At 42.7% G+C, this 22,521-nt stretch overlaps 1 protein-coding gene across 6 annotated transcripts in view; it reads left to right on the top strand.

Moving 5' to 3' along the window:
* CPEB2 (cytoplasmic polyadenylation element binding protein 2) overlaps positions 1-22,521 on the top strand; it is a 92,228-nt gene that overhangs the window by 55,189 nt on the left and 14,518 nt on the right. For 5 of the 6 annotated variants that reach the window (XM_073342482.2, XM_073342478.2, XM_073342481.2 and 2 more), the window contains 3 exons: positions 14,998-15,116; positions 15,414-15,528; positions 17,311-17,492. In XM_073342482.2, the coding sequence (XP_073198583.2) occupies positions 14,998-15,116; positions 15,414-15,528; positions 17,311-17,492 (416 nt within the window). The remainder of the gene's footprint in view (positions 1-14,997; positions 15,117-15,413; positions 15,529-17,310; positions 17,493-22,521) is intronic. The other variant, XM_073342483.2, reaches the window with a different exon arrangement.

Genomic DNA, 22,521 nt, shown 5'->3' with positions numbered 1-22,521 from the left:
GCTGTGGCTCTTTGGGGCAATGCCCATGAGAAGGCATGTCAAGGTTCCTCCCCCACTCTGAACTCTAAGGTACAGATGTGGGGACCTGCATGAAAACCTCCTAAGCTTATCTTTACCAGCTTAGGTCAAAACTTCCCCAAGGTACAAAATATTCCACCTGTTGTCCTTGGACTGGCCGCTACCACCACCAAACTAATACTGGTTACTGGGGAAGAGCTGTTTGGACGCGTCCTTCCCCCCAAAATACTTCCCAAAACCTTGCACCCCACTTCCTGGACAAGGTTTGGTAAAATGCCTCACCAATTTGCCTAGGTGACTACAGACCCAGACCCTTGGATCTTAAGAACAATGAACAATCCTCCCAACACTTGCACCCCCCGTTTCCTGGGAAATGTTGGATAAAAAGCCTCACCATTTTGCATAGGTGACCACAGACCCAAACCCTTGGATCTGAGAACAATGAAAAAGCATTCAGTTTTCTTACAAGAAGACTTTTAATAAAAATAGAAGTAAATAGAAATAAAGAAATCCCCCCTGTAAAATCAGGATGGTAGATATCTTACAGGGTAATTAGATTCAAAAACATAGAGAACCCCTCTAGGCAAAACCTTAAGTTACAAAAAAGATACACAGACAGAAATAGTTATTCTATTCAGCACAATTCTTTTCTCAGCCATTTAAAGAAATCATAATCTAACACATACCTAGCTAGATTACTTACTAAAAGTTCTAAGATTCCATTCCTGTTCTGTCCCTGGCAAGAGCAGCATATAGACAGACCCAGACCCTTTGTTTCTCTCCCTCCTCCCAGCTTTTGAAAGTATCTTGTCTCCTCATTGGTCATTTTGGTCAGGTGCCAGCGAGGTTACCTTTAGCTTCTTAACCCTTTACAGGTGAGAGGAGCTTTCCCCTGGCCAGGAGGGATTTCAAAGGGGTTTACCCTTCCCTTTATATTTATGACACGCCCCCCAAATCTCAGCTAGGGTGAAACACTGGCTGGGATTTCTTCCTGGAGCTCTAGGAAAACAGAGTTAATAAGACACATGCATCTCTAAATATACTACCAAGTACATAAAGACTAACAATATTTTCCACATCTCAAGGACGATTTTAACCAGTTGATTCTGGGAAACTTTCACGGGAGAGTGCATCAGCCACTTTGTTAGACGCTCCTGAGATGTGTTGGACGTCGAAATCAAAATCTTGGAGAGCTAAACTCCACCGAAGAAGTTTCCTTGACGGTGTGAAGCCACTTCAGTGCAGCATGGTCAGTTTGCAGGTGGAAACGCCGTCCCCAAACATATGGGCGTAGCTTTTCCAGAGCGTAGACAATGGCATAACATTCTTTTTCAGTGACTGACCAGTTGCTTTCCCTCTCAGACAGTTTTTTGCTGAGAAACACTACAGGGTGGAATTCTTGATCAGGTCCTTTCTGCATTAAAACTGCTCCCACACCACGCTCGGACGCATCTGTGGTTACTAGGAATGGTTTGTCAAAGTCTGGGGCCCTTAGTACAGGGTCAGACATGAGTGTCGCTTTAAGCTTGTTAAAGGCCTTCTGACACGTTTCGGTCCACTGAACAGCATTTGGCTGTTTCTTTTTGGTTAGGTCTGTCAGTGGGGCAGCGATTTGGCTGTAGTGCGGTACAAATCGTCTGTAATAACCGGCCAAGCCTAAGAAGGATTGAACCTGTTTCTTTGACTTTGGGACAGGCCACTTTTGGATAGCATCCACTTTGGCCTGTAGGGAGCTGATAGTTCCTTGACCCACCTGTTGTCCAAGGTAAGTCACTCTGTTTAGGCCTATTTGACACTTCTTAGCCTTAACAGTTAGTCCTGCCTCCCTTATGCGCTCAAGGACTTTTTGTAGATGTTCCAGGTGGTCTGCCCAGGAATCCGAAAATATGGCCACGTCATCAAGGTAGGCGACTGCATATTCTCCTAATCCCGCTAGGAGACCATCTACAAGTCTTTGGAAAGTGGCGGGTGCATTTCGCAGCCCGAAAGGGAGTACATTAAATTCATACAGCCCGAGATGTGTGATGAAGGCTGACCTTTCCTTGGCAGATTCATCTAGCGGTACCTGCCAGTACCCCTTGGTTAAGTCCAAGGTAGAGATGAACTGGGCCCGTCCCAGTTTCTCTAATAGTTCATCTGTGCGTGGCATTGGATAGTTGTCTGGGCGAGTTACAGCATTTAGCTTACGGTAGTCCACGCAAAAACGTATTTCCCCATCTGGTTTGGGAACTAGAACCACTGGAGATGCCCATGCACTTTCAGAGGGGCGGATTACACCCATCTGTAACATATCCTGGATCTCCCGTTCTATAGCAGTTTTAGCTTGAGGAGACACCCGGTAAGGTTGGACCCTACTTGGGTGAGCATTACCTGTGTCAATGGAGTGGTATGCCCGTTCAGTCAGTCCTGGGGTGGCTGAGAACGTTGGCGCGTAGCTAGTGCACAGCTCCTGGATCTGCTGTCGCTGCATACGCCCAAGGGTCATGGAGAGGTTCACCTCTTCCACACCACCAGCACATTTCCCTTCGTAGTAAACACTTTCAGGCCACTCAGCGTCGTCTCCTCCCTGGGCTGTAAACTGACAAACCTTTAATTCTCTGGATCGATTAGAAGAGCCAAGATGTGGTGGGTTGCTCCGTGCCGCCGTCCAAGCTCTCTGGAGGCTTTCATCTGCTTCCTGTTCGGTCTGGAACTGTTCCCTTGATGCTGGAGACATCAGTTCCTCATAGGATTGTGGACCTAGGCTTGGTCCCTCTGGAAGCGATATAGGGGATGGAGCTGTTTCTGTTGACTGTGAACCGCTCTCCGCTGGTGCACTATGTTGGGATTCAGGCTCCGGCTGAGCCTCTTGTGTAGAGTTATCGGCTGTTGCCAGTTCAGGTTCGGTGGGGCCCTCTGGTGTTGAGGTTGCAAGTACTGGATTCAGTGCTGACACGGGGTCTGGTGTTGGTTGTTCGGCTGGTTCCGGTTCTGGGACTGGTTCCGTCTGCGTCTCTGGGACTGGATCCACTACTGCTGTTGCAGACATTGGCCTGGGGTCCGGGTCCATCACCTCTGACCAGGTCCTGATAGAAGTTTCCGGAACAGAGCTAGGCCTCACGGCTTGTTTAGCCTGGCTGCGGGTGACCGTTCCCACCCTCTTGGCCTGCTTCACGTGATTGGCCAAGTCTTCCCCCAACAGCATGGGGATGGGATAATCATCATAGACTGCAAAAGTCCACATTCCTGACCAGCCCTTATACTGGACAGGCAACTTGGCTGTAGGCAAATCGAAAGAGTTGGACTTGAAGGGTTGAATCGTCACTTGGATCTCTGGGTTGATTAAATTGGGGTCCACTAAGGAAGCATGGATAGCTGACACTTGTGCTCCGGTGTCCCTCCACGCGGTGACCTTCTTCCCGCCCACACTCACAGTTTCCCTCCGCTCCAAGGGTATCTGGGAGGTATCTGGGCCTGTGGACCTCTGGTGTGATTCCGGTGCAATGAACTGTAATCTGTTGGGGTTCTTGGGGCAGTTGGCCTTTACATGCCCCAGCTCGTTACATTTAAAACATCGTCCAGCTGACGGGTCACTGGGGCGAGGTGGGTTGCTGGAGAACGGGGTGGTGGGACGATAAGGGGTCTGGAGGGTTCTTTGGGAGGTAGGTGGGGCTTTGGGCGGCCCCCGGTAATAGGGTGTGGTCTGGGGTGGTCCCTTCTGGTCTCCGCTCCAACTGCGACCAGTTTTCTTCTTCTCTGCCACCTCCACCCATCTGGCTCCAATCTCTCCTGCCTCGATTACAGTTTTGGGCTTCCCGTCTAGGATGTATCTTTCTATTTCCTCAGGAACACCCTCTAAGAATTGTTCCATTTGCATTAGGAAGGGCAAATTTACTGGAGATTCAACACTTGCTCTTGATATCCAGGCATCCCAATGTTTCACAATGTGGTAGGCATGTCGGGTAAATGACATGTCTGGTTTCCACCTTAGTGCTCTGAACCTCCGACGAGACTGCTCGGGTGTTATCCCCATTCTGACTCTCGCCTTGGATTTAAACAGTTCATACTTGTTCATGTGTTCTTTAGGCATTTCAGCTGCCACCTCAGCTAAGGGTCCACTGAGCTGCGGCCTCAGCTCTACCATGTATTGGTCAGTAGAGATGTTGTACCCAAGGCAGGCCCTTTCGAAGTTTTCTAAGAAGGCCTCAGTATCATCACCTGCCTTGTAGGTGGGGAACTTTCTGGGATGGGAAGTGGTACCTGGAGAAGGATTGCTAGGGTTTGTTGGTATATTCTGCTGGGCCTTTATCCTCTCCATCTCCTCCACATGCTTCCTCTCTTTTTCCTTCTCCTCCTCCACATGCTTCCTCTCTTTTTCCTTCTCCTCCTCCACATGCTTCCTTGCCTCCATTTCCCTCTTGTGGGCAGCCTCCTGTACCTCCTTCTCCAGCCACATGAGTTCTGTCTGTCTTTCATGTTCCCTTTGTTTTTCCTCAGCCTGAAATTTGGCTAATTCCAGCTGTAGTCGAGCTGAGGATTTGGTCATTCTAACCTCTCTGTTTTTAACTAACTTTACACCCGAGGTTTAGAAATAAACAAAACGTGGCTGTAAAATTTTGCTGTGCTGGAATAGAATACCTATTCTCTGATAGTGACTGTCAGCCTACAGAAAAAGACAATTCCCTTGTCTCTGCTCTGGGCCCAAATTAAAGCAAAAAACCTCCAACTACTTGGAAACCTGCTTACCCAGCCCAAAGAAAAAGCAAATGGGTAGAACACACACCCCCTATTTACTTTTAGGAAGAAAAGAAAAAAAAACCTCTGGGTTGGAAGACTGTGAATTTCCCTGCAGGAGTTAAGTACCCTGCTTCCAGGCAAAGAAAACCTGCAATTCACAAGATAATCCCCTTTTGTCTCTGCTTGGCCACAAAGCAGAGAAAACCAAGCTGCTTTCAGTTTCAAAGCTGCATTCTGGACTTCCTTTCCACAGGAAAAAAAAATTCTTTTTTAAAATCTGTATTTCTAGTTCAAAAAATCTCAACTGGATCTCAAAATGATTTCAGGTTAATCCCACCACTATGCCACCATGTCAAGGTTCCTCCCCCACTCTGAACTCTAAGGTACAGATGTGGGGACCTGCATGAAAACCTCCTAAGCTTATCTTTACCAGCTTAGGTCAAAACTTCCCCAAGGTACAAAATATTCCACCTGTTGTCCTTGGACTGGCCGCTACCACCACCAAACTAATACTGGTTACTGGGGAAGAGCTGTTTGGACGCGTCCTTCCCCCCAAAATACTTCCCAAAACCTTGCACCCCACTTCCTGGACAAGGTTTGGTAAAAAGCCTCACCAATTTCCCTAGGTGACTACAGACCCAGACCCTTGGATCTTAAGAACAATGAACAATCCTCCCAACACTTGCACCCCCCCTTTCCTGGGAAATGTTGGATAAAAAGCCTCACCAATTTGCATAGGTGACCACAGACCCAAACCCTTGGATCTGAGAACAATGAAAAAGCATTCAGTTTTCTTACAAGAAGACTTTTAATAAAAATAGAAGTAAATAGAAATAAAGAAATCCCCCCTGTAAAATCAGGATGGTAGATATCTTACAGGGTAATTAGATTCAAAAACATAGAGAACCCCTCTAGGCAAAACCTTAAGTTACAAAAAAGATACACAGACAGAAATAGTTATTCTATTCAGCACAATTCTTTTCTCAGCCATTTAAAGAAATCATAATCTAACACATACCTAGCTAGATTACTTACTAAAAGTTCTAAGACTCCATTCCTATTCTGTCCCTGGCAAGAGCAGCATATAGACAGACACAGACCCTTTGTTTCTCTCCCTCCTCCCAGCTTTTGAAAGTATCTTGTCTCCTCATTGGTCATTTTCGTCAGGTGCCAGTGAGGTTACCTTTAGCTTCTTAACCCTTTACAGGTGAGAGGAGCTTTCCCCTGGCCAGGAGGGATTTCAAAGGGGTTTACCCTTCCCTTTATATTTATGACAAGGCATATAAGAGCTGGAGATGTAAAGCATTCTCAACTGAAGGGAATTAACTCTAGAATGAGCCTCCAGAGGAGGTTGGCCTAACTCGGAGTCTAAACACCTTTAAGTCATATATGTGTTCAGTGAAGTTTTTTCACCATAACTGGAATATTTGCAACTACCACACCAACCAGGGCTTCCTATATTCAGAGAAGATAGAAGAGGAGAAAATTGCATGAAGTCCATTAGGACCTCAATATATTTACCTAATTAACTTGGGAATCACTTGGATACGATCATGCTGGGTACTCAAACTCTAGATAGGGAAATGGTACATATTATATTATTCATTTGATATTCAATAACACGTGTCTAACTGTTTTTCCACCTATTAAGGTTTCTGTGTAACTTTCCGTTTACTGCAGTACTCAGTATTGTGTTGCCACAGAATTCAGGGAACCTTACGGCAGAAGTTAGTATTGATGTGCCTTCTGGGTTCTGGAAGCAATTTGCAACATGTTAATACTCCAGCACACTTAAAATGTAGTCTTGTCTTGTCGATGTAGACAGGACCAAACCACATTACCAATCATTCTACAGCCCTGTAAGCTTCAGTGCTGTACACAGTTTGGTAAAATAGTTCGGTTCTGACTAGAAATGCATGTTTTAATTGTGTTTGGGCACTATTGTTATAACTGGTTCCTTCAACATGGCAGATTTTATAAAATAGATAAGTCCTTTGGCTGCTGAGTGGTGTAATTTCAGTAGAGATATGTCTTAGGTACGATAGGTGTACTTATTCACCCCTGTCAGTTTTCTCACCCACGTGTGCTTGCTAAGTTATCTAAACCATTAAATATAAGCTAAATACTATACCGGAGAACCACAGAATTACAAACACTTCAGGAATGGAGGTTGTTCGTAACTCTGAAATGTTCGTAACTCTGCTAGCAAGGGATGTGAAGGGTAACAAGAAGGGTTTTTCTACAGGTATATTAGCAACAAGAAGAAGGTCAGGGAAAGTGTGGGACCCTTACTGAATGGGAGAGGCAACCTAGTGACAGATGATGTAGAAAAAGCTGAAGTACTCAATGTGTTTTTTGCCTCGGTCTTCACAGACAAAGTCAGCTCCCAGATTGCCGCACTGGGCAGCACAGTATTGGGAGGAGGTGAGCAGCCCTCAGTGGTGAAAGAACAGGTTAAGGACTATTTAGAAAAGCTGGACATGCACAAGTCCATGGGGCCAGATGCAATGCATCCGAGGGAGTTGGCTGATGTGATTGCAGAGCCATTGGCCATTACCTCTGAAAACTTGTGGTGAATGGGGGAGGTCCTGGACGATTAGAACAAGGCAAATATAGTACCCATCTTTTAAAAAAAGGGAAGGAAGAGAATCCAGGGAACTACAGACCAGTCAGCCTCACCTCAGTCCCTGGAAAAAACATGGAGCAGATCCTCAAGGAATCAATTTTGAAGCACATGGGGGAGAGGAGGGTGATCAGGAACAGTCAACCTGGATTCACCAAGGGCAAGTCATGTCTGATCAACCAGATTGCCTTCTTTGATGAGATAACTGGCTCTGTGGATATGGGGAAAGCAGTGGACATGATATACCTTGACTTTAACTTGCTGGCAAGAATACTGTGGGAGGCTGTATCAAAAGCTTTGCTACAGTAGTATGGATTTGGATTAATGGACTACGAGGTGGATAGAAAGCTGGCTAGATCATCGGGCTCAACAGGTAGTGATCAAAGACCCGATATCTAGTTGGCAGCCGATATCAAGCGGACTGTCCCAGGGGTCAGTCCTGGGGCCAGTTTTGTTCAACATCTTCATTAATGATCTGGATGATGTGATGGATTGCATCATCAGCAAGTTTGTGGATGACGCTAAACTGTGGGGAGAGGTAGATATGCTGGAGGGTAGGGATAGGGTTCAGAATGACCTAGACAAATTGGAGGGTTGGGCCAAAACAAATCTGAGGTTCAACAAGGACAAGTGCAGAGTCCTGCACTTAGGACGGAAGAATCCCATGCACTGCTACAGGCTGGGGCCCGAATGGCTAAGTGGCAGTTCTGCAGAAAAGGACCTGGGGAACAGTGGACGAGAAGCTGGATATGAGTCAATAGTGTGCCCTTATTGCCAAGAAGGCTTACGGCATATTGGGCTGCATTAGTAGGAGCGTTGTCAGCAGATCGAGGGAAGAGATTATTCCTCTCTATTTGGTGCGGCCACATCTGGAGTATTCTGCCCAGTTTTGGTCCCCCCCCCTGCGCTACAGAAAGGATGTGGACAAATAGGAGAGAGTCCAGCGGAGGGCAATGAAAATGATTAGGGGGCTGAGGCACATGACTTATGAGGAGGGGCTGAGGGAACTGGGCTTATTTAGTCTGCAGAAGAGAGGAGTGAGGGGGGGATTTGATAGCAGCCTTCAACTACCTGAAGGGGAGTTCCAAAGAGGATGGAGCTAGGCTGTTCTCAGTGGTGGCAGATGACAGAATAGGGAGCAATGGTCTTGAGTTGCAGTTGGAGAGGTCTAGGTTGGATATTAAGAAAAACTATTTCACTAAGAGGGTGGTGAAACACTGAAGTGGGTAACTAAAGAGGTGGTGGAGGTTTTTAAGGCCCGGCTTGACAAAGCCCTGGTTGGGATGATTTAGTTGGGGTTGGTCCTGCTTTGAGGACTAGATGACCTCCTGAGGTCTCTTCCAACCCTAATCTTCTATGAGTCTATGAACAAAACGTCATGGTGGTTGTTTCAAAATTTTACAACTGAACATTGATTTAATACTGCTTTGAAACTTGACCATGCAAAAGAAAAATGCTGCTTTTAACCATCTTAATTGTAATGAAACAAGGACAGAAACAGTTTCCTTACCTTGTCAAATCTTTTTTTAACTTCCCCTGTATTTTTTTAGTAGTTTGTTTGTTTAACACAGTACTGTACTTGGTGGGGTGTGGTTTTTTTTGTTTTTGGCTGGGTTTTTGGATGGGGTGTTGGGTCTCTGCTGCTGCCTGATTGTATATTTCCAGTTCCAAATGAGGTGTGTGGTTAAGAACATAAGAATGGCCATACTGGGTCAGACCAAAGGTCCATCCAGCCCAGTATCCTGTCTACCAACAGTGGCCAGTGCCATGTGCCCCAGAGGGTGTGAACCTAACAGGTAATGATCTAATGATCTCTCTCCTGCCATCCATCTCCACCCTCTGACAAACAGAGGCTAGGGACACCATTCCTTACCCATTCTGGCTAATAGCCGTTAATGGACTTAACCTCTATGAATTTACCCAGTTCTCTTTTAAACCCTGTTATAGTCCTAGCCTTCACAACCTCCTCAGGCAAGGAGTTCCACAGGTTGACTGTGCGCTGAGTGAAGAAGAACTTCCTTTATTTGTTTTAAACCTGCTACCCATTAATTTTATTGACCAATAAGATCGTAACTCTAGTGTTTGTAATGCTGAGGTTCTACTGTCTGATCTAGTGGTGGTTTTAGCTGGGGTCCATGGTTGCAGTTGCACTCACAGAAATCACGATGGAGGGGTGGTTGGGCAAATTTGAGGGAATGGCATTGTGACCTAGTGAATGGGGTTACACTACCACTCAGATTTGTCCCAGGTGCCCCTTTATCATGACAGAGGGGCAGCCAGGCCAAACCTGAGTGGCACTGCAGTCCCTTGTGCCAGGCCACAATGCCACTCACTCAAATTTGGCCCAGGCACCCATCCATGGTGGTGGAGGGGCAGCTGGGCCAAACCTGAGTGGTATTGTGACGGCACGCTCTAAGTCACAATGCCCAGAGCAGGGAGCTGGGCCCAGCCCCACAGGACAGGAGGGTTTGCTGCACTGCAAGTGTGGGATGGGCTTGCTCTCTCGCCCCACACCCTAGGGCCTTCCCTTCACACCAGGCCAGGATTAGGGTTGCAGTGTGATGGGGCAGAGGGTACCTGCAGCTGGTTTCTATGGTTTTATTTGCCTATAAATTATTACTAGGTAAATGATGAATGTTGCTGTTAAAGCTTTATCTGACCCAAGCTTTATAAACAACATAGTTCTTCAAAGGGAAATATTATCTGTGGATCCACCCTTCAGAGTTTAGGGGAATCCTTGGAGCAACTTCAGTTTGGTTAGCTTTACTTGGAGACCAAATTGTAGTTCTAGCATTCATTAGCTTTCTGTCTATGTCAACTCTAAATTTCAAATAACCTTTGATAGGATTAATTTAATTACGTATTATTGTTTATTCGCTCTTATTAGAGAGTGGTGACGGATATTTTAAGCTGTTTGAACCTGCGCCGATTAAGTTAGTAGTCTCTGTGGTGGTGAAGTCCAGCTTGTCAGCATTGGAATCCTATTTAATTTTCCAAGCTACGTTTCCTTCTTTCCTTCCAAGCTCTCTGTTTAAAGAAAGCCTTATGGGGGCCAAGTTCTGTAGCAAATATTTCTTGCTTGAAGAGAGTACACAAAAGCCCTCATCCTTCAAAGTGCTGAGTGCCTCCTGACAGATGCTGAGCACCCTTTACTCCCAGTTACATCAATAAGAGTTGATGTCATTCAGCATTTAATAGTAGGCATTCAGCACCTCAGATGATTAGGCCCAAATCTCAGCACGTCTTGGAATAGCTAGGCTTCTTTGAAGTAGAGAGATGTCTCCTATTAAAATAAGGGTTCAAAGTCCATAAGTGATCTATTAACTGCTGTATAGTGGGAATTTGCTTTCCTGCTATCCTATATTTATTCACCAAGAGCTCCTATTGTGCTTTAGTTGGCAGATATCCTTATTTATGAAACAGTACCCAAGTTCAAGTCACACGGGCTGATGTGAAGATTCTGGTTCCATTGTCATTCAAATGAAGTTCAAAAATACCTTGCACAATCCATGTCAATCCATATGAGGCATCTTAATATAGGCAGGGTTGTGTGTCACTGAGTGTTCTATCTTGTTTACAGTTTGATGCCAAACAGAAAAAAAATCAAGTGTGTTGTATAGGAGAGAGTATATCAAGCCCTCTCTGAACTATCATCACCATTCATCTCAGTGGTGTATGGCAACCTAGTTACCAAAAATCTTCACTGCTCAAAAGGAATCCATTAAACAGAGGAATATAAAATGTTCTTTGTTTCTGGTTGGAAGGAACAAAAGCCCCAAATGCATCTAGACTTTTGTTACATTTGTAACTCTTATCTAATACCTATATTATTATATCAGCTTGAATTTCTTGAATACAAACAGGAATATTTTGGGGGGTAGGTCAAAAGTTGTGCAAGTATTTATAGCCAACCTAAGGTCAGGAAGAAAAGATTAAATTTGTATGGAAAGAACTACAGGGCCTATTTAAAGGAACCAACACTTAGGTTGGATATTAGGAAAAACTTTTTCACTAGGAGGGTGGTGAAACACTGGAATGCGTTGCCTAGGGAGGTGGTGGAATCTCCTTCCTTAGAAGTTTTTAAGGTCAGGCTTGACAAAGCCCTGGCTGGGATGATTTAATTGGGGATGGGTCCTGCTTTTGAGCAGGGGGTTGGACTAGATGACCTCCTGAGGTCCCTTCCAACCCTGATATTCTATGATTCTATGATTCAAATCTTCTTTATCTCCCAAATATCCAGTTATTCCCAACTTAAATTTTTGATAGGCTAAATTTACCTCTTAACGTAAGAACATAAGAGAGGCCATACTGGATCAGACCAAAGGTCCATCTAGCCCAGTATTCTGTCTTTCGACAGTGGCCAGTGCCGGGTGCCCCAGAGGGAATAAACAGAACAGGTAATCATCAAGTAATCCATCCTCTGTTGTCCATTTCCAACTTCTGGCAAACAAAGGCCAGGGACACCATTCCTGCCCATCTTGACTAATAGCCATTGATGGACCTATCCTCCATGAGTTTATCTAGTTCTTTTTGGAGCTCTGTTATAGCCTTAAACCAGGGTCCTGGTGACAAGAAGTGTGCCAGGATGGGAAATATGCCTCTTCTGGTTTGGGAGAGAAGGTTAGCTCATAGGAAGCCACCACAGACCCAAAAATAGGAAAACAAGCACGACACCAATATGGCTGCATTAGAAGCTCATGAATGTCCTGAAATTAAAAAAATAAAAATAAAAAAATAAATCCAACAGAAAGTGGAAACATGGACAAATTGCTAAGGATAAGTACAAAAGAATAATGAAAGCATATTGAGACAAAATGAAAAAGGCTAAGGCACAAAATGAGTAATACCTACAAGGGACAAATAAGAAGAGGCTCTATAAATACATTTAGGAGAAAGATGAAGTATAGGTCCTCTACTTAACAGGGAAGGAGAGCTAATAATAGATTACATCAAGAAGGCTGAAGTGTATAATGCCTATTTTGCTTCAGACTTCACTGACAAGGTTCACTGCGACCAGAACCAGATATATTAACAAAAAGAGGGAAGGGACACGAGCCAGAAGAGGGAAAGAACAGTGTAAAGAATAGTTAAGTAAGTTAAATGTATTCAATTCAGCAGGACCTGATGAAATTCACCCTAGGGCACTTAAGAAATTAGCTGAAGCAATTGTGAAACCGTTAACAATTATCTTTGAGAACTCATGGAGGCTGGGTGATGTCACAGAGGCCTGGAAAAGTGTAAACATAGTACCTATCTTTAAAGGGGGGACAAAGAGGACCCAGGGAATTATAGACCAGTGAGCCTAATTTTGATACCTGGAAAGATAATGGAACAAATTTATTAGACAATCAGTTTATTATCACTTGGAGAATAATAGAGTGATAAGTAATAGCCAATATGGATTTGTCAAGAACCAGATCATGCCAGACCAACCTAATTTCTTTCTTTGACATGGTTACTGTGTTAGTGTATGGCAAATTGGAGGACTGGTCTGTAATCAACTAGATGAAATTCAGTAAAGACCAGTGCAAAGTACTATATTTATGAAGGAATAATCAAATGTAGAACTACAAAATAGGGAATAACTGGCTAGGGAGTAGTAGCGCAGAAAAGAATCTGGGGGTTATAATGGATCACAAATGGAATATGAGCCAACAATGTGATGCAGTTTGCAAAAAAGCAAATATCGTTCAGGAGTGTCACATGTAAGACACAGGCGATAATTGTCCTGTTCTACTTGGCACTGGTGAGGCCTCAGTTGGAATACTGTATCCAGTTTTGGGTGCCACACTGTAAGAAAAATGGGGACAAAATTGGATAGTCCAGGGAAGAGCTACAAAAAAGATAAAAGGCTTAGAATACTTGACATATGAGGAAAGGTTAAAAAAATTGAATATGTTTAATCTTGAAAAAAGAAGACTGAGTGGGTCACCAGAAAATAGTCTTCAAATATGCTAAGGGCTGTTATAAAGAGGAAAGTGATCAGTTGTTCTTCATATACACTGAAGATAGGAAAAGAAATAATTGGCTTAATCGGCAACAAGGGAGATTTAGGTTAGATATTCAGAAAGAAACATTCTAACTATAAAAGTTATTCTGTAATAGGCTTCCAAGGAAGGTTTTGGAATCCCGGTCACTGGAGGTTTTTAAGAATAGGATAAACAAACACCTGATAAGGATGGTCTAGAGATATACATGGTCCTGTCTCAGTGCAGGAAGGTGGGGGAAGGACTAGATAACCATTTGAGGACCCTTCCAGCCCTACATTTCTACGATTCTGTCAGAGGGTAGTGCAGACTGTCATAGGTGCAGTTGCTGACAGCATATTTTATCCATCAGCAGCAGTGCTTGAACTCTCCTTCTCTATTGTAGGATAAAGTATTACAGAAAAGTAGCATCTACAAAGAAGATTTTATGTTCACCTAAGTCCCCTCAATCAGCCCTAAGCACCCAGTTCTCCCCCAAATATTCAGACTTGTGTGTGTGTGCGCGCTCGCGCCCCTAAAGCACCAAGCTTCTCACCCACCCAGTCAAGCAGAATTATGTGCACCTGTTCCCCAAGCAGGCAAGCAAGGAAGTTTGTGTGAACCTAGCCTGTCATACAATCCGGTTTCTATGTGCTCAGGCCAACAGTCAACAGTTTGTGTGCACAGCGCATAAATTGTCAATTATTACAGGATTACTAATAATTATCTTAAATCCTGTCACTTCTATAAAAAGAAAATCTTTTCAGGTTGCACCTGATTTACACAGGATACACTTCTCTATCAAGTTTTGTGTAAAAAGAAAAAAATGTTTTTAAAGAAGTATCGCTCAACAGGGAATAGGAGAACTGAGAAGGAAATATTTCAGCCAGAGCCCATTTTCAAAGAAATCCTGTTTAAAAATTTACAGAGTAAAAGTAACTAAAACTGCATAGAAAATGTATGGCATAAAAACGAACTAAAATTTTCACACTGAATTGTTAACGTATTTCAGAAAAAAACACTCTACTTTAGAGAAAAACTAGACATTTTTGTGTTTCTAAATATATTTTAGAACAAAACCCTAACTGTGGAGTTGCTCTGGTTTAAAAAAAAAAAAAGTAATTATTAAATTAAATTTATTAAACCAGAACCATTAAAATGCTTTTCTAGTGGCTTCCCCCCCCCCCCCCCCCATAGTATTAATTATGCATTTAAATTCCTATTTGTATAGTATTCGGGAGGCTTGGTAGGTCATTTATGCAACAGAGTACTTTGCTCTGATCTCTTGAATTGAGATTAGCCTTTTTGTGCCAAATCAGATTTTCATCATATAATGCCTACTGCTAGCAGTGAAATGTGTTTTTGGGTCTTAAGTAAAATGTTGTCTTAAATGTTGTAGTGTGTGATTGATGGTCTCTTTTAGAAGAACACTAAGGATTGAGCTATTGATGAAGAATTTTGTTACAAAGAGATTTCAGGTTGGTATTAAAGTAATTGGCTATGGAGGTTATTTACATAGATGAAGATGCTGTCTGACTTCTAAACAGAAAATTAGTTCCACATTGAACCTTGCTTTTCAAATAAATACGTTCACATGGAGAAGAAACTTTTTGTGAAGAGCATAGGAGAAAAAATTTCACACTTTCAGCTAATTTTTTGTTGTTGTTGCTTCAGGATATGCGTTCCTCCTTTTCCAAGAGGAGAGCTCTGTTCAGGCACTGATTGATGCCTGCATTGAAGAAGATGGAAAGCTCTATCTATGTGTTTCCAGTCCTACTATCAAGGACAAGCCAGTAAGTAAATAGTAGATGTCCTCCAGGCTATAGCTGCAATCTGTCTAAAGCTGCTCCTGAGATGATGGTGAAAATAATCAAAAGCAAACTACCGTTGTTAGAGTTCAACATCTGGGACAACTGAATGACTTAAAAAAACGCAGTATCTTGAATTAATAGGATTAAAACAGAGCAACTAGACATGTTCAGTTAATGAGACTGTGACTAGCTGACAGTTTATATAGACTGATGAACATGCTAAGACCGTAATGTGATGAGACTTAAAGTAGCATGCAATTTTCTTTTTTTATTAAATAGGTTCAGATTCGTCCCTGGAACTTAAGTGATAGTGACTTTGTGATGGATGGTTCACAGCCGCTTGATCCTCGAAAAACAATTTTCGTTGGAGGTGTCCCTAGGCCATTAAGAGCTGGTAAGTATAAAACTGGTATGTAATGTGGCAATTTTTAAAGGTATATTATTGTCTGTAATAAATTGAAAGTTACATATTGTGTAAGATTTATACACAAGAATATTTGGATGGTAGACTGTGAAATATCTCCCCGTATTTACACGCACTCTCCTGTAGGTTCTCCAGGTGGGCTTTGGCCACAAAGCACTACTCATCATTTATATCTACTTAAAATCAGAACTCATCAAGAACTTCATGGTTGTATCCAAGTTAAAGCTATAGGAAATTCCTTGATATTACTTGGCAAAGTTTTAATATAAAATGTATCACTCAAAGGTTGGTTTTGTTTATATATATATAAAAAAAAGTATAGGTTGGAGGGTCCATGCCCCCATTACTGCACTTGAACTTGCTCAGAATTTTACTACTGCTGTTCCAGTCTTACTAGTAGTCTATTAGAGCATCCCATGGCATCCATCCAGTCAACAGTTTGTATGAAATGGAATCATAGGGCAATGTGCTAGAAATCCCAGCACCTACTAGAGGGACTGCAGGAGTGCCACTTATGATACCAGAACTTGTAATGTAGCATAACTCCATCGCAGAAAGAACAGCAGTCAGAAGGAAGACACACGACCTCCACTAATCCATCAGGAAACTGAGAGCCAAAAAAGTGACAATCTAAGATCTGGGTGTAAAAAATCTTCTTCAGTTTTTAATTCTTGGGCCTAGAATTTCCTGGCCTCATGGAATTTTTTCATTTGCAAAAAAAATTATCTTTAGCCATAATATAAACACTATGCTTGTTGTCACTGCAGCAAAAATATAGTATGGCCTTTTTCTTCTTCCAAACAGTACTGTGATTCTTTTTCATCACTTCAGTCAAAATGCTTCCAGTTACTTGGTCAAAGTTCATTGTTTGAGTAAACTAAACAAACACTCTACTGCTTGTCATATTAATATCATCTGCTGAAACTGAGCTTCTGTGGCATTAATGTGATGACTATCTTGTCTTCACTAAAGTAGTAAGACTTTTAGCTCACTTTACTGTATTTGCCAACAGATGTGTTTATTTAAAATAATCACTGTTATTCAACAGCCCCATCAGCTGACAGCTTCATACCCTATTTCCAAGTGCATCAACTATGTCCTGAAAGTAAAATTTCAATACATACAGATTAAATCACCTGCAGTAACTGAACTGGACATTTAACTGCCATGAATGGTTTTCCAAAATATCTGATTTGTACATTTGAAATTAATTCTTATGAAATTCTGTTCCCACTCACAAAGTCCAGATAAGCAAACTTTGTATGGGGGTTTGAAGAATAGAAGCCCCTACACCAAATGGAGGCAGGATATGGAGCATTTATACAGCCAAATAATAGTGGCCTGCTACAACATGTACACAAGGATTTTGTAGGAATTCTACCCAGTTCACAGTCCATGCATTCATTAGCCCCTGAGTCTGCCCAGAAATCCTTTTTCACATCCCATGAAGGAAATCCTCTTGGAGTTCAGCCCCAGGGCACACCGGGCTACAGTGACTCATGGTTCTACTGAGTTTTGACTTTATAAAATCACTTGAGAGGGATGTGGCCACTGTTGTGAAAATTGATATTTTAAGTATTCTTATGAAATATTCCATATATACTTCCTAAATTATTGGTTTGTATTTTACAGTACATATGACATAATAAATGACTGATTTTTGTTTTCTATTATTTTTCAAATAAAAATACATTTAACAGCATTTACATTGCTTATTTTAAAATACTGTTGTATTCTTTTGTTCCTCCATAGTGGAATTGGCTATGATAATGGACCGTCTCTATGGTGGAGTTTGTTATGCAGGAATTGATACTGACCCTGAGCTCAAATACCCCAAAGGTGCTGGGCGTGTTGCATTTTCCAATCAGCAGAGTTATATTGCTGCCATTAGTGCTCGGTTTGTTCAACTTCAGCATGGCGATATCGATAAACGAGTAAGTTGTAGAGAATTAGTTGTTTAAAACATTTATTACGTGCCTCTACAAATGAGTGGCAAGGTATAAAACACACCTCACAGAATTCACTGAAGTTGCATTTGGTTTGGCTTTGATACTAACTTCTTAGTTACATTTTTTTTAATAGTCATGTAACTGCTGAAGTTCTAGAAATTAAAACCTTAATGTGCAATATATATTCAGCAAAGCAGCAGTTTGTTCTTGTGACTTACTCTATACCATATATTCTTCTTCTAGAGACATAGCTCCTTTTTTGACATCAAGGTCAAAGGGCTTGAAAAATACACTGTTTTTCTTCCTTTTATTCAAAGTAAACTAGCACGGTTTTTGGAATCTTCTACCATTCTGACACTTTTTTACACTGAGACGCCTTAGGTTTGATTTTCAGAGCAGCTTAGTATCTGCAGTTTCCATTGGTTGTAGGTGCTCAAAACTTGTGAAAATCTGGCCCAATGGACCTCAAGCTGGACACCCAAAATCAGATATTGCCAACTCTTAACATTGTAGAGACAGCTTTTTAAATGTGCACCGGTGAAGTGCTGTCTTCCTGAGTTTGCAGATGGACAATTCCTGTGTATCCAGGGCTGCTCATAGCTTCCCAAAGCAAAAATCAAAATGATACTGATAAGATTGGTCAGTTTCACTACTGCTATTTAGAAGCATGTGGGCAGCAAGGAAACTGACATAAATTATGTCAGTTTAAGTACAGTATGTTGCTGCTTTGGAAAACTATTGGTAGTGGCAGTTGTTGGAGCTTTATCACGGAGAGGGTGTTCCCAAAAAGGAATCTGGGTAAAGAGGAGGAAGGTTAGAGTAGTGGAGATTCCCTCTCCATTATAGCAAGCCAAAGACTGAGAGAAAAATAGTACCTCTCATTAGAACCTCCTGGCTGTGGTGGGGAGAGGGAATGCCTTATTCCTTTCAGCCAGGGGTTCTCAAACTGGGGGTCGGGACCTCTCAGGGGGTGCGAGGTTATTACGTGGGCGGTCGCAAGCTTTCAGCCTCCACCCCAAACCTTGCTTTGCATCCAGCGTTTATAATGGTGGTAAATATATTCAAGTATTTTTAATTTATAAGGTTGCACTCAGAGGCTTGCTATGTGAAAGGGGTCACCAATACAAAAGTTTGAAAACCACTGCTTTAAGCAAACCGAGAAGACTGAGGAATAGCTTCACATTTTTCATACATCTATTAACTAGAGAATGAAGTAGAAGTTGAAGCCCTCAGGTAGGGTTCCTTCCCAGCAATTCTGTATGTGGGGCAAGAGAGTGGACTGGACTTTTCATGAAGGCATTAATTTTATTGGTCAGACCTCCCCTTCTCATCTTCCGTATCCATCTCTGGCTAATAGGTTTTTAGCCCTTTGGCTAATAGGTATTTATGTGGGAAGAAGAATAACCGTGTGGTTTGGGTTGTGGGCTGAGACTCTAAAGTCCAGGGTTCAATTCCTGCTCTGCCACAGTTATCCTTTGTGATCTTGGACAAGTCACTTAATCTGTGTCTGCCTCAGTTCCTATCCCCAAAATGGGAATAATAGCACTTCACTACCCCACAAGGGTGTTGTGAGGATAAATACATGAATAATTATGAGGAACTCTGATATTATGGTGATGCTGGCCATAAATGGGTAGACAGTAAGTTTATCATGCCATGGTGATAAATAATAGTCATTTAACTTTTCTAAAGGAACATTGAAGGCATATTGTCAGATTATGAATCCTGTTTAAATATTCCTTAGCTGTGTTACTGGGAAACTGAAACAGGAATTTCTGAATGGCTCTACTGGATCAGACCAATGGTCCATCTAGTCCAGTATCTTGTCTTCTGTAATGGCCAGTGCTAAATGCTTCAGAGGAAGATGCTAGAATCCCACATGAGGCAGATCTGATATAATATGCCCCATGAAGTTCTCTTCCTTATCCCCAACAGAGATGGCTCTAAGCACTGGAGAGAGAGTGTGAGTGTGTGTATGTGTTCCAAAACACTTTGCTTGCATTAACTGATATAACTTTGGATATTCTTGTTATCCGTATAAATGTCCATGCCCTCTAAGTTCTCCGCTTCTGTGACATACTGTGGTAGTCTAATTCCACAGTTGAATTACGCCGTGAGTGGAAAAAGTATTTCTTTTTACCAATCTTGAATTTACTGCTTTTCAGTTTCATTGAATGTCACCCGGTTCTTGTGTTGTGAGCCAGGGAGAACCAAAGCACCAGTCTATCTTCCCTGTACCATTCTTTCTTTCATGTACTTTTATTTTGGGTCCTTTTTTATTCCTTGCCTTTCTAAGGTAAACAATCCCAAACTTTTCGATATCTCTTTATATGAATTTTTCCATGCCCCTGACATTTTAATTTCCCTTCTCTGAATCCTCTCTAATTCTGCTATACACTTTTTGAGGTGGATATTCCACTCAGTATTCCAGATGAGGAGTACAGCATTGATTTATAAAATGGTACTATAATATTTTCTGTATTATTCTTCATCCTGTTCCTTATGCATCCTAACACCTTGTTTGCTTTTGTGACTGCAGCTGTGTCATGCACAAAAGTCTTCATTGATCTGTCACAATGATGCCCAGGTACCTTTACTGAGTTAATAAAGTAATTTACAACCCTGTAAGGTGAATGCATAATTCAAATTTTTCCTTCCACTTTGTGTTTGCTTTGCATTTATTTACCTGGAACTTTGTCTGCCACTGTGTTGCCCATTCACCTAGTTTGGTTAGGTCCCTCTGAAGTTCCTCACATTCTTCTTTGGATTTGACTAACTTAAATAACTTTCTCATCTACAAATTTTGCCACTTCTCTGCTTAGCCACATCATTAATAAATATTAAAGAACGTTCCTAGTATGGAACCCTAAGGCACCCTCTGTTAGCCTTTCGCCATGATGATAATTGACCATTTATTTCTATTCTTTGTTCCTTATTTTTTAACCAGTTTTCAATCCAAGACAATATGCTCCCTTATATTTCCATGGCTACTTAGCTTCTTTAGTAGCCTTTTGTGAGGGACCTTTTTGATCGTCTTAAATAAATGTCAGCAGTTTCTCCTTTATCTATTACTATATTGATCCATTCAAAGAATTCTAATAGATTAGTGAGACATTATTTCTCTTTGCAGAAACCATGCTGGTTCGACTATATCATATCATATGATCTTCTAGGTATTTTATTATTCTGGTTTTAATTGTAATTTCAATGAATTTACAAGGTACAGAAGTAAGGCATACTGGTCTGTACCTGGATCACCCCTGGAACCTTTTTTATGTATTGGTACAATTTTTGCTACCCTTCAGTCCTTAAGCCTACTTTTAATGAGAAGAATGCATGTTCTTTGCTTGCAGTTCAGCCACATCATCCTTGAGCTTCTTCAGTACTCTTGGATGTATACCATCCTGACATAGTGACTTACTGCTTTTTAGATTATCCGCTTGTTTCGACACCTCTTCTTCTGATTTCTCAATGTCTGATAGTACCTTATCTTTTATTTCCAGAAAAAAAGGAGTTCTGGTGTAGTTATCTTCCTAACATCATCTGAGGTGAAAACTGATGCAGAGAAATTATTTAGCTTGTCAGCAATGTTCTTATCTTCTTCTAATTGCCTCCTTTGTCCCTTGGCGATACAGAAGATCCACTGATTTGTGTGCCTGCTTTATGCTTCTGATATACTTGAAAAATCTCTTGGGATTTTTTTATATTTCAGCTATTTCCTCTTCAAAATCTGTTAGTCCTCCTAAATTCCATTTTACATATTACTTACTGCAATTTAATCTCTGAATAATTGGAACCTTGAATTTACCTATTAAACGCTTATGTTTGTTTTTTTGCATTTTAGTCTTCTGGATTAATGAGAATAGATTAGTAAATTTCAATTTTGTTTCCTAGTCAGTTTCACTTTCAGATTGTTGTTGTGAAACCTTTCAGAAGTGGTGTGCCGAGTCTTCATGTATTCACTTTACTTTAGGATTTCGCATGCCAGTAATACATTTTAACGTTTTTTAGAAGGTCTCTCTCTATAAGTCTATATATTATATAACTAAACTATTCTCGTATGTAAAGTACACAAGGTTTTCAAAATGTTCAAGAAGCTTCATTTAAAATGCTGATCTTACGCTGAGCGGGGGCCTGCGGCCGGGACCCCGGCTGGCAAAGGGCCGGCAGCCAGAACCCCAGACTGGCAGCGGGCTGAGTGGGGCTGGTGGCTGGGACCCCAGACTGGCAGTGGGCTGAGCGGCTCAGCCCGCTGCTGGTCTGGGGTTCCATTTGCTGGGGTCCCAGCTGCCGGCCCCGCTTAGCCCACTGCCGGTCTGGGATCCCGGCCCTGCCCACATAGAGTGGGTACCTACCTTCTCCCTGGTTCTATCCCATTCTCTTTCTCTCTGCACTGAGCTGAGGGTGGGAGTGCACTGAGCACAGGGCTGGGGGTGAAGGAGCAGGCTGGGGGTTGGGGTGTAGGGTCTGGCCAGGAGCTAGAGTGAGGGAGGGGGCTCAGGATTGGGGCAGGAGGTTTAGGTGTGGAGTGCTTACCTGGGCAGCTTCCATTTGGTGCAAGGGGTGCAAGTGGGAATGTAGGGGGGGATGCAGGAGCTCCTGTTCGGTGCTCACAGTGGGGGTGGGAATGTGGGGGGTGCAAGAGTCAGTCACATGCTGAGGGCATGTGAGGAGGGTTCAGGAGTCTGGGCATGGGGTGTGGGGGAGCTGGGTATGTGTGGGTGGGTGCTGGTGTCAGGGCTGGGGTCATGGGGGGTGCAGGGGTCAGGACAGGAGGCTGGGGTGTGTGGGGATGCAAGGGTAAGGGCAGAGGGCTGGGAGTATGTGAGGGGGGTGCAGGAGTCAGGGCAGAGGGCTGGGAGTGTGGGCCTGGGTCGTGGGGCTGCTCCCAGTGCCCTGCCCAGAGTGGCTCACGGCAAGGGGCTGGAGGGGATATGCCCTGATTCCGTTCCCACGGCCCCGTCCCCACCTCTTTTCCGCCTCCTCCCCAGAGCAGCGAGCATGCTGCCGCTCC

The sequence above is a fragment of the Lepidochelys kempii genome, chromosome 4 (genome assembly GCF_965140285.1).
Source record: "Lepidochelys kempii isolate rLepKem1 chromosome 4, rLepKem1.hap1, whole genome shotgun sequence".
NCBI lineage: Eukaryota > Metazoa > Chordata > Testudines > Cheloniidae > Lepidochelys > Lepidochelys kempii.
The sequence above is the reverse complement of the archived record's forward strand: the minus strand, read 5'-3'. Positions and strand labels throughout refer to the sequence as shown.